At 37.8% G+C, this 13,454-nt stretch overlaps 1 protein-coding gene across 2 annotated transcripts in view; it reads right to left on the bottom strand.

The window, feature by feature from the left end:
• The window catches only part of LOC133642220 (troponin T, slow skeletal muscle-like), a 46,928-nt gene that overhangs the window by 4,831 nt on the left and 28,643 nt on the right, over nucleotides 1–13,454 (bottom strand). For both annotated transcript variants that reach the window (XM_062036304.1, XM_062036303.1), the window contains exons 7-10: nucleotides 11,200–11,316; nucleotides 9,955–10,032; nucleotides 7,262–7,375; nucleotides 7,082–7,191 (exon numbers count right to left, since the gene is read on the bottom strand). In XM_062036304.1, the coding sequence (XP_061892288.1) occupies nucleotides 7,082–7,191; nucleotides 7,262–7,375; nucleotides 9,955–10,032; nucleotides 11,200–11,316 (419 nt within the window). The remainder of the gene's footprint in view (nucleotides 1–7,081; nucleotides 7,192–7,261; nucleotides 7,376–9,954; nucleotides 10,033–11,199; nucleotides 11,317–13,454) is intronic.

Below are 13,454 nucleotides of genomic sequence, written 5' to 3' on the forward strand. Positions count from 1 at the left end.
ATTTACATTTGTTTTTTTACTGTAAATAAAGAAAACTGCATTTTTACAGTAAAATTTTGGCACCTGACCTGCCAGTTGTTTTTTTTTTTTTTTACTGCAAATCAACAACTGTAGATTTTTCGGTGTATTACTGTAAATGCTAAAATGGCACCAGTTTATTACAGTAAAAAAAGTACAGTTTTTTTCATTTACAGAAAAATGCTGTAAAAACCACAGTAAATTTCACAATTTTACCATGAAATCTATCGCTACTTTTACATTGCACAATTTGATGGATAACTTGCTTTGAAGTCATTATTATTAGTATTTATTTCTATTTAAAAAATGGTTTGAACGTTTGATAATATATTTTTGCATAATTAAACAATATTTAAGTTAACATAACTTGCGATTGCATCGAGTACATATATTTTTTTTCTCCCAAAATAGAAAGAAAGAATAAATTTAGCAAGACAAGATACAGTACTTTATTGATACATATAAAATGAAGTGGCGGGCCACATCTGACCCCCGGGCCTTGAATTTGACACCTTTGTTCTAGTCAATTCGTAGACACGGCAGACGGGATCTGTGGCGCCAAATTGGCCACTCTGAGAGGTACGTGTTCAAAGTGAAAGAAATGATTTATTTGGCGAGTAAAAACATGCGTGAGCAGAGATCCGCCTCCACAAGCCTAGAGAGCAAAGCATGCAGAATGTTTGTTTCAGTGACGCAAAAAACTGCAGTTTTTGGCAACACAGGAACTCTTTGTTTACAACTCTGCATGTTGCCTTCTACTAGAAACAATCAAACAAAACCTTGATAATGGAGGTGTAGTTGGAGCAATATTCTTAGACCTCCGCAAGGCATTCGATACAGTCAGTCACCCCACGTTACTTACAAAATTAACATATTTTAAACTGTCGACAGATACTCTGGCCTGGATTATGTCATATCTATCTGGTCGGACCCAATGTGTCCGTTTTGATAACACAACATCCAGTCTCACTGCTACTGATATTGGCCTGCCACAAGGCTCTAATATCGGCCCTCTTCTTTTCTCCATGTATATAAATGACCTGCCATCTGTATGTGAGGATGTAAATATCCAGATGTATGCAGATGACACGGTTATTTATACTTGGGGAAAGGACGCTGAAACGGTTGCCAGAAAACTTACAGCAGCCATGGAGAAGGTGGCAAGATGGCTACATGACTCTTGTCTTACATTAAACATTAAGAAAACTGCAACAATGTATTTTGTAAACAAATATAAAACGTCATCCTTTCCAAATATAACGATTAATAAGGAAATAATACAAAATGTTAGTGAATATCGTTACCTGGGTGTCATTTTGGAGCCAACACTTGGCTTTAAAAAACATATCAAACAGATGTGCCAGAGTCTTAAATACAACATAAAAACGTTCAAATGTATCAGGAATTCATTAACACTGGAGGCAGCTCAAACTTATTTTAATGCAATGATTATGTCTCGTTTTTATTATTGTATAACATGTTGGTCGCAGGCAAGCAAAATGACACTGAGGCCATTGGAAACTTTGCACAAACAATCCCTCAAAATCCTTGACCGAAAACCACAACACCACCATCATTGTTTAGTTCTCCAAAAATATAGATTGTTAAATTTAGCTAACATTCAAAGATTAGCATCAATACGAATGGCCCATCGAATCTTAAATAACACTGCACCAGCGCCACTTAAGCACTTTGTCCAGTTTACATCTGCTGTGACAACTAGAAACACACGAGCCTCCACCAGGGGGCAGTGTAGCATACCCAGATGTAAAACCTCTTTTGCACAATCAGCCTTTTCATATAAAGCCATAAAGGAATGGAACGACCTCACAACAAACTTGAAAAGTCTAACAGATTACTCTTCATTCACAATTGAAGTTAAAAAGTGGCTTTGGAGCAATCTAAGGTGCTCACACGGTCACTAAGATGGGCATTATGTTTGACACATCAACCTAATGTGTATTATATTTATCCATGAGAGCATTTTTATTGTAAATTGTGAGGTGTGTGTTAAAATCATGGTTGTTTTTACAAAAGCATGTATTGTCTTTGTGTGATGATGTAAATGAGGTGTGGTTGTATTGTATATTAAGTATGTGTCCATGAAAGGGCATTTCATGACTTTTTTCTTAATACTTGTGTATGATTTTATTGTCATAATTTTATTGCATGATTTTTGTATCCCTTTAATTTAGGTAGCCAGGGACTGCAGATGGAAATTAGCTATTTAGCTATAATCTGGTACAGAACATATCTGTCTTTGAGCTTAATGTATCTGTACATTGTCCCTTCAAATAAAGACTAAACTAAACTAAACTACTCCTACTTGATCGACTCTCTGCTATTCCGCCCTGCTGCTAAGACTTATGGGTAACGTTGTTAGTCTTCCGATATCAACGCACAGGAAAAACCTTTATCACGTCCATCAGGAATAAAAACTTGATGACACATCTTAGAAAACATTATTTTGCAACACTTTATCCTCCCGGTGAAATATGTAAATCAGTGATGTTGAAAGTGTTGCCATTTGTGGAGCATTGTTTTTTTATGGAACCGTATAGGACATTGTAGGAATACAATAAACTTAACAACAAAACAAAAAAAGATAAATAAATGGAAAAATAAACCAGAGTTAAAACCAGAAGTAGGCACCGTATTTTTCGGAGTGTAAGTCGCTCCGGAGTATAAGGCGCACCGGCCGAAAATGCATAATAAAGAAGGAAAAAAACATATATAAGTCGCACTGGAGTATAAGTCGCATTTTTGGGGGAATTTAATTTGATAAAACCCAACACCAAGAATAGACATTTGAAAGGCAATTTAAAATAAATAAAGAATAGTGAACAACAGGCTGAATAAGTGTACGTTATATGAGGCATAAATAACCAACTGAGAACGTGCCTGGTATGTTAACGTAACATATTATGGTAAGAGTCATTCAAATAACTATAACATATAGAACATGCTATACGTTTACCAAACAATCTGTCACTCCTAATCGCTAAATCCCATGAAATCTTATACGTCTAGTCTCTTATGTGAATGAGCTAAATAATATTATTTGATATTTTACGGTAATGTGTTAATAATTTCACACATAAGTCGCTCCTGAGTATAAGTCGCACCCCCGGCCAAACTATGAAAAAAACTGCGACTTATAGTCCGAAAAATACGGTATACGTCACGATGTTTTGTAGTTTTTCAAGAAATCCGCCATCTTTTTTTTATGACCCCTTCAGGCGGAGTTTGGCATTTTCTCTTGTATTTTTTTTATTTTGTTAGGTATCCACCATTTTTTGTAGTGGAGATTCACCATACTGCATTGGTGGTACAGCAGGTTTATCCAGGAGTTTGGTTCTCAAACAAACAGGACGTCGTTCGAGCCTTCCGTACTTGTGGAGTAACTTTGGATAGCCATCACGACCATTCACAACTCAATGTGAAGTCCGCTTTACTGGAGTTAAAAGTTGAAACCGCGAGTGAGGATGGTGTGTGGAATAATAAATAAGTCACTTACATAATCATCAAGTTCAAAGCAATAAAGTGTGACACTATCTTAGTGGGTGCAAACAATGTTAAGCAGACTTCGCATTGAGTTGGGAATAGTCGTGATGATCTAAATGTATTCCAAAAGTACAGAACAACATGAGTATGATGTTATTGTTTTCTGGCCACGTATGTGCCACTATCCTTGGTTGACGCTTACTGATGTATGGCCTGATTACTGCGAGGTCACCTAATTTATTTTCTAGAACCAAATATTAAATATAAAATAACCCTAAGCAGGCTGAACTATAGCTATGCAGCGAACCTTGTTTTATTATTGTAGGATTGTTTTTTTGTTGGTCTGTTTGTTTTGTCAGTTGTCAAAATGTGATTTGCTCTATGCCATCTCTCTCTCTCTCACCTCTCATCTCTTATATAGCAAATGTGAGTAATAGAATCAACTAAGGGTTTAAAAATGATTCACCTCGATATTAGGAGTTTATTATCTAAAATTGACTTGCTGAGAGTATGAGTTTCCTATCATAGTCCGCATATTATTACTATTTCAGAAACATGGCTACATAGCAATATATTAGATCAGGGGTGCTCACACTTTTTCTGCAGGCGAGCTATTTTTCAATTGATCAAGTCGCGGGGATCTACCTCATTCATATATATAATTTGTATTTACTTATTTATGACATATATGTTTTTTTGTTCACAAGTTAAAGGTGTTTAATGATAATGGAAGCATGTTTAACACGTATAGTTAATATTTTTAATAGATTAAAGGTGTTTAATGATAATACAAGAATGTTTAATACATATAGTTAATATTGTTAACAAGTTAAAGGTGTTTAAAGATAATGCAAGCATGTTTAACGCATATAATTAATAGTGTTAACAAGTTAAAGGTGTTTAATGATAATGCAAGCATGTTTAACACACATAGTTAATATTGTTAATAAATTAAAGGTGTTTAATGATAATACAAGAATGTTTAATACATATAGTTAATATTATTAACAAGTTAAAGGTGTTTAAAGATAATGCAAACATGTTTAACACATATAGTTAATATTGTTAATAAATTAAAGGTGTTTAATGATAATACAAGAATGTTTAACACACATAGTTAATATTGTTAATAAATTAAAGGTGTTTAAAGATAATACAATCATGTTTAACACATATAGTTAATATTGTTAACAAGTTAAAGGTGTTTAAAGATAATACAAGCATGTTTAACACATATAGTTAATATTGTTAACAAGTTAAAGGTGTTTAAAGATAATACAAGCATGTTTAACACATATAGTTAATATTGTTAATAAATTAAAGGTGTTTAATGATAATACAAGAATGTTTAATACATATAGTTAATATTGTTAACAAGTTAAAGGTGTTTAATGATAATACACGCATGTTTAACACATATAGTTAATATTGTTAATAAGTTAAAGGTGTTTAAAGATAATACAAGCATGTTTAACACATATAGTTAATATTGTTAACAAGTTAAAGATGTTTAAAGATAATACAAGCATGTTTAACACATATAGTTAATATTGTTAACAAGTTAAAGGTGTTAAAGATAATACAAGCATGTTTAACACATATAGATTCCTTTCTTTCATGAAGACAAGAATATAAGTTGATGTATTAGCTGATTCTGATGACTTGCATTGATAGGAATCAGACAATGGTGCTGATAACGTCCGCGTTTTCAAATGGAGGAGAAAAAAAGTCCTCCTTTCTGTCCAATACCACATGAAAGTGGTTGGTTTTTGGCATCTTATTTGTCCAGCTTCCGTACTCCTTTGTATACACTTTACAAGAAATACATTGGCGTCAAACTCCGTAGCTTGCTAGCTTGTGCACGCCAGCTTTCTGAAACTCTCATTTTGTTAGCGCAGGCAGGATGAAGCAGCGCTTTTATTGTGCAACTGTGCAGTCGGTCTTTGGAGTTTTGACGACGTGAATGTCAATCAAGTGACGGAAGTGACGTCATAGTGAAGATTTATGATCGCTCATTTTTAGGACTATTTTTTTAATGCCTGGCTGGCGATCGACTGACACACCCTCCGCCATCGACCGGTAGCTTGCGATCGACGTAATGAGCAGCCCTATATTAGATGATGAAATCAAAATGAATGGATACACTTTATATAGAGCTGACAGAGGTTCAAGGGGCGGTGGTGTGGCTACATATGTTCTTTCAATTCTTACAGCCGAGCAGATTACTCCAACAGTGGAGCCAGTCAACTTTGAATCGCTATTTCTCAATATTGTAATATGTACATTTTCAGAATGTGCTTGTTCTATATTTGGCCAAAGTAAGACAAAGAAAACAATTCTGAAATAGTCTTTATTCTTAAGTTATTATGCCATGATTTTACCAGTCCGGCCCACGTATGAATAGATTTTCCTCCACATGGCCCATGACTTAAAATGAGTTTGACACCCCTGCAACGTTCCCTCTAAGGTGCGCGCCTGCGCAATTGCGCCTGCGCAATTGCGCACTGCTCAAGCGTCCTCTGCGCACAGCAAATATATGCCGCGCAACAAATCAAATCCCATCTGAATTCTAAACAAAATAAACACATTTATTCTGTGTCATTTTGCAATGCAACTCTGAGTGACAGTGACAACAAGCGGCCCTAACGGTGTTCGTCAACACCGTTTAATTGAACACCGTTCAATTATTGTAACGTCTATCGAGATGCTTCGAGGACAGGAATTGTATCGATCACTTTATTGAGCAAAACTGTTTATATTCGGCCATAACCACACCAAAAACATGAGTAAAAAACTTCTATCTCGAAAAACTAGTCATTTTCTGCCGTACAAACCAGGCCAAAACCAACTTGTCATCTGTCACCAACACGCATAGCACTAAGCCACTGGTGCGTTAATGGCCACACAAAAAGTCGGACAACTCAAACACCACACAAAGTTACACTATGACTCCTCAGTCATACGTGTGCTTATTCTACTGTCATTTATTATTAATGTTAATTTATTGATATTAATCATGGAATGCTGTTACTAGAGAAAGTTACAGGAATGCACACTTCATCCTATGCTTACATTTCATTGTGCAACATGAGGATGTTTAAGGGGAACTAAATGTGATCTCTGAAAGGGGTACAAATGATTTCCAAAGCAGGACCCCCACCCAGACATATTGTACAATACTAATCCATAGCTTATGAAAAACAAGTTTTCTTTTATTTTCATTACAAGTGGGCCAAATCACTAATATTACAAAATAATCTCATGAAAATGACTCCTCTCATTTGAGTGTTATTATAAAAGATTGGTTTGAGACATGTGTGCTGCTGGTATTGCCACGTGTGATGTTGCTCACATGTGCTCCACTGAATGCTCAGGGAGTTTTTGTGTTTGCTCACACACATGAACAATTAGAGGGAACATAGCACCCCTGCTTTAAAGTAATTCCTACCTGTTGGTTAACTTCTACAGAACAACAATCCTGACTGTTGCCCTAGCTGTGGTTGTCGCGGATGAAGATGGCGGCAGAGGAAAAAAAGCAGGTCAAGTTTGAATCACTCACCTGAGTGAGTCCTCTCTCAAATTGTCAATGGTCAGCGGCTGACGCCTCTCGGTCAGAGTCTTCTTCTTGATCTCTCTGGCAGTCAGACGCTTGCCCCTCCTCAACTCAGACTGGAAGACACGCACACAAAGTTTGAAGTCGTCTGCTGTGTCTTCATCTCGTCACCAACGAGAGTCTGACCTTGGCGAGGAAGCCTCCAAAGTTTGCCCCTATGTTGGATAGTACTTTCTTCTTCTTGGCGTCGTCATCTGCCTTCTTCTTGGCCTCCTCCTCCTCTTTCCTCTGACGCTCCTCCTGGTGACGCATTGAAGGAAAGTCTCATTTTATCTGTGTAGTCATTCCTCCCGACAGAGGAAAAAGTCACATCGACTAAATATTAGACACCAAAAATGTATAGTAAGCCTTGCTATGTGTAAACAACACACAATAGGCACTAATATTCTCTATTTTGACACAATAACTCCGTTTTTCACAACTGGGCAAAGAATCTTCATACGGTGGTACTTGGGGATACAAGTTTAATTGGTTATGTGACCCAGCTCGTACCTTAAAAAACTATTGCAAACATTGAAATACATTTAAATCATATTTAATTGGTACTTGCCCCGCCCCCCAGACAGTACAATTTTAACATGTAACATACCTTTTAAATAGGAAAACAAACTTCGATAAGAAATATTGTGTAAAACAATACAGTAGAAAGTACTATTAACAACTACAATAATGTACAGTATTAAAGGCCTACTGAAATGAATTTTTTTTATTTAAACGGGGATAGCAGATCCATTCTATGTGTCATACTTGATCATTTCGCGATATTGCCATATTTTTGCTGAAAGGATTTAGTAGAGAACATCGACGATAAAGTTTGCAACTTTTGGTCGCTGATAAAAAAAGCCTTGCCTGTACCGGAAGTAGCGTGACGTCACAGGTTGAAGGGCTCCTCACATTTCCCCATTGTTTACACCAGCAGCGAGAGCTATTCGGACCGAGAAAGCGACAATTACCCCATTAATTTGAGCCAGGATGAAAGATTTGTGGATGAGGAACGTGAGAGTGAAGGACTAGAGTGCAGTGCAGGACGTATCTTTTTTCGCTCTGACTGTAACTTAGGTACAAGCTGGCTCATTGGATTTCACACTTTCTCCTTTTTCTATTGTGGATCACGGATTTGTATTTCAAACCACCTCGGATACTATATCCTCTTGAAAATGAGAGTCGAGAACGCGAAATGGACATTCACAGTGACTTTTATCTCCACGACAATACATCGGCGAAGCACTTTAGCTACGGAGCTAACATGATAGCATCGGGCTTAACTGCAGATAGAAACAAAATAAATAAACCCCTGACTGAAAGGATAGACAGAAAATCAACAATACTATTAAACCCTGGACCTGTAAATACACGGTTAATGCTTTCCAGCCTGGCGAAGCTTAACAATGCTGTTGCTAACGACGCCATTGAAGCTAACTTAGCAACGGGACCTCACAGAGCTATGCTAAAAACATTAGCTATCCACCTACGCCAGCCCTCATCTGCTCATCAACACCCGTGCTCACCTGCGTTCCAGCGATCGACGGAAGGACAAAGGACTTCACCGGATCATCCGTGCGTTCGGCGGCTAGCGTCGGCTAGCGTCGGCTAGCGCGTCTGCTATCCAAGTTAAAGTCCTCCTGGTTGTGTTGCTGCAGCCAGCCGCTAATACACCGATCCCACCTACAGCTTTCTTCTTTGCAGTCTTCATTGTTCATTAAACAAATTGCAAAAGATTCACCAACACAGATGTCCAGAATACTGTGGAATTTTGCGATGAAAACCGAGCTTTTTGTATTGGATACAATGGTGTCCGCATACTTCCGTTTCAACAATTGACGTCACGCGCATACGTCATCATACATAGATGTTTTCAACCAGAAGTTTAGCGGGAAATTTAAAATTGCACTTTAGAAGTTAACCCGGCCGTATTGGCATGTGTTGCAATGTTAAGATTTCATCATTGATATATAAACTGTCAGACTGCGTGGTCGGTAGTAGTGGCTTTCAGTAGGCCTTTAACCATGTAGAACAGACTTCTACGGTTTTCTCTTTTGAGCTGCTTCTCCGTCAAACACAGCATTAGCAGCTTCTCCATAAATGTCCGCCGTTTAGATACTATTTCAACATCCTTCGCTGGTGGTATCGGCTCATTCTACTTCAGTGTGGCGCAGACTAGCAGTGCTACGCTCGAACCAAATCGGCTACGCACCTAAGTCATGTTTTCGCTGATTTTTTTTCTTTAATTCAATTAATATCACCCACTTCTTCTTCTCAGCACTGTCCTTCACGCTCACTTCCTTCGTTCCAATGGTCGGAAAAACTAAGTTACGTGGATTTCTAGATACTAGCTACTGCTAGCGAGTAACATTGGATGTTTTGGGCGGATCTTAGAGGGTTAGCTGTAATTACATTTGCTATGCCAACTAGCGACGGGGAGGCTCCTACCCCAAAGGTACCACTGCACTGCAAAAAGTCAAAGTTATGATTTTTTTTTTTTCATGCTTGAAATAAGAAATTATTACTTTAAAAAAGTAGTTTTATACTTGTGAGTGTTGATGACACAGCTTTGCAACAGTTGATATTCTAGTTTCAAGCATGTTTTACTCAATATAGGTCATAACATCTTAGCAACAAGCTGTAATATCTTACTGAGATCATTTAGGACCAAAACCCTTAAAACAAGTAAAACACTAACATAAAATCTGCTTAGTGAGAAGAATTATCTTATCAGACATAAAATAAGCAAATATCACCCTTATTTGAGATATTTAATCTTACTTAGATTTCAGTTTTTGCAGTGTGTACGAGATAATATAATTGTTTGTGTTTGTTACCGCAATCCTGTTCTGTCTGTCCTTCTCCTTCTCCGTTCGGACTCTTTGGATCTCTGCACGCTCTGACCGACGACGCTCCTGATGGGAAACATTCGTCATGACATCACATTTAAGATGACAAAAACAGCATAATCATTCTTCTGTGTTTTCCCATAACGTTATCCCAATAATCAGTGATGGGCAGTAACAAGCTACATGTAGCTAAGCTACGTAGCTTAACTCCATTTTCCAGTAGCTTGGCGGTAGCTTAGCTACTTTTTTAACGGGTAAGCTTTTCCTGTAGCTTAGCTACTTTTAGACCCATTTAGCTTGTAGCTTACATCAAAGCTACAAGCTACAAAGAGACAAAATGGACTGTGAATGCAAAAAAATATATATATATATGGAGAAAATTTCATAAGCTGGATAAATGAGAACATCCATACATACAGAGAACATCCATTATGATTGCTTGGTATTTGGATAATGAGTCACAATTGGCTAAGGTTAGGGCGAAACATTTTTCCTTTAGCGATGAAGACGACGTGCAGGAAACCCACAATAATGCGTGTCTTCGGTCATATTTAGACAAATGTATGCGTTTCGAGAAAACAATGCCCAACACCTTACTTTTTAGTTGTTTACTCTGTAAACCAAAATAATAACTGCTCTCTTCATCGAAGAAGTCCAACACCATTTTTTTTACTGCACTACCATTACCAAATGTTCCCAAACAACACACAAGACCTTGTTTTTTTTTGTCAAGATATAGATAAATGCTGTTTTTTTTTTTTACTGTAGGTAGAGAAAATAAATAAAAGAGGGGTGGGCCAAAGAAAAGGCAAACTAAATAAATACATACAGTGGGATGCGGGGACCCCTAGAGGTTGTCCCCAGCTAAATGACAGATAGTTAATAGTAATGGACCCTTATTGGGTCTATTTGTACACGCTCAGTTACATTAACATTTCTACCGTATACATGTGGGCCTAAAGATACAAATGCCGTTAAATGTAGCTTTCATGTAGCAGGCTACTTGTGCAGTGTAGCTTGCTACAATTCTCCGGGGATAGCTTCCCCGGTAGCTTAGCTACATTTAATCGAGAGTAACTTGTAGCTGAGCCGATTACATTTTCCAAGTAGCTTGCCCATCACTGAAGATAATGCAGCAATTAGTTGTACAAAATGGCTGCCAAAATGGTGAGATGCACCTTTCTTAATAACATCCCAGTCCAGTATTCTTTCACTTCAGGCAGTCAGACTTACAATTCGATCCTTGAGACCGATGAGTTCCTCCTCATCCTTCTTCCTCTGTTCAAAGTGGACGTCAATCAGTGTGTGCAGCTCCCCCATGTCTTTCTCCATTCGCTTTCTGTGGATGTCCTGGAGGAACAAATCACAACTGAGTGGCAGCGTCTTAACTTTACGGACTCCACTCATCCGTTCCAAGACTTTTGTGTCTTTCCTGGCTTTTCACTTTCTGTGTGGATCATTATTTGCCCCGTTGTAGCTTTTTAGACCGTTTTTTTTATCAGGGTTGACTACATAAAATGGAACCCGTTTAATAAGGTGTTGTCTAAAACCAAAATCCAAATTCATTATTTACCTGTGACATAAAGAGAATGAGTGATTTTTGAGGGTTGTCTTCCTCCACTTACTGTATTTGTAAAGCCACTACATTTTCCTACGCTGTGAACCCTGCCGCATCTAAAACGGTGCGACTAATTTATGGATTTTTCTTCGCTAACGGCCATAAAGTTTTGGATTCAACAAATAGTTTTCGTAGAACCCCGCCAGAGACACGGAAGTGGTGTGTTATTGTTTGTGCTACGGCGCCATCTTTTGGACGAGTTCGCTCACTGAAGGGTGCTGGGGATGGAAAATGTACTTCCTGTTTTATTGCCTTGAACCGGAAATATATCTTGTTTCGTCCGTAGCGTTTCTACTCGTATGGATTCTTCATTCATCACTCCAAGCAACGTTTGTAAGTTTTACAATATAACTAAAATAATTCATACTTACCAAACCGTCCCATGTGTGATGTCTATAGGAGTGTTTTCATGCATATTTGTGCGTGCTGGTATATAACTGCAGCTTATGGCCCGGTGCAGATAATATGTAAAAATAATAATTTCTTCAAACATTTGGTGGGTGCGCCTTAAATACCGGTACATTCTCTAGTCCGTTAAGTACGATATATTTTTGTGTTCTCATTTAATATTTTTACTCTAATCCAGACCTGGGCATTCTGCGGTCCGTGGGCCGCATCCAACCCTTTCTGCGTCCCTGTCCGGCCCGCGTGAGGCCAATTATAAATTACAAAATACATTTTAAAAAGTATCTATGTCGATAAATTACAAAATACATTTAAAAAAGTATCTATGTCGAGTGTGCAATACAACGGTGCTGCTTTTGTTTTGAAAATCGTTATTTGTATTACTTCCGTGTGGACGTATGCGTGTGCGTGATTGTGAGTGAATGTGAACAGCTGCAATCACAAATTACAAAATAAAGTTGAAAAAACATCTATGTCGTGCGCGCAATACAACTGTGCTGCTTTTATTTTGAAAAGTATTATTTATGGGCGTGTGTCCGTGTGTAACCTGCGAGTGAAGGTGCACATGCAGCGACAAGTGATGCACGGTTTACACCCGAGACGCTAAAAAGAGAAACGTTTATGACGAATGGCGTGTTTTCAACAAGACATGGACTGCCAAGCAACGTTCCCTCTAAGGTGCGTGCCTGCGCAATTGCGCACTGCTCAAGCATCCGCTGCGCACAGCAAATATATGCCGCGCACCAAATCAAATCCCATCTGAATTCTAAACAAAATAAACACATTTATTCTGTGTAATTTTGCAATGCAACTCTGAGTGACAGTGACAACAAGCGGCCCTAACGGTGTTCGTCAACACCGTTCAATTGAACACCGTTCAATTATTGTAACGTCTATCGAGATGCTTCGAGGACAGGAATTATATCGATCACTTTATTGAGCAAAACTGTTTATATTCGGACATAACCACACCAAAAACATGAGTAAAACACTTCTATCTCGAAAAACTAGTCATTTTCTGCCGTACAAACCAGGCCAAAACCAACTTGTCATCTGTCACCAACACGCATACCACTAAACCACTGGTGCGTTTATGGCCACACAAAAAGTCGGACAACTCAAACACCACACAAAGTTACACTATGACTCCTCAGTCATACGTGTGCTTATTTTACTGTCATTTATTATTAATGTTAATTTATTTATATTAGTCATGGAATGCTGTTACACACACTATGTTGAAGTATTACTATTATTATTAATTATTATTATTATTATTATTATTATTTATCTTACGGTATATAGCAAAAATAATATTGAGCAAAATTTAATTAAAATATTGTCGATGTGGCCCTCCAGCAGTGCTCGGGTTGCTCGTGCGGCCCCCGGTAAAAATTAATTGCCCACCCCTGCTCTAATCTGAGCTTTTATTATTTTGTATGTCTTGACTACAATGACAAAAAAG

Source organism: Entelurus aequoreus, linkage group LG25 (genome assembly GCF_033978785.1).
Source record: "Entelurus aequoreus isolate RoL-2023_Sb linkage group LG25, RoL_Eaeq_v1.1, whole genome shotgun sequence".
In the NCBI taxonomy this organism is placed as follows: domain Eukaryota; kingdom Metazoa; phylum Chordata; class Actinopteri; order Syngnathiformes; family Syngnathidae; genus Entelurus; species Entelurus aequoreus.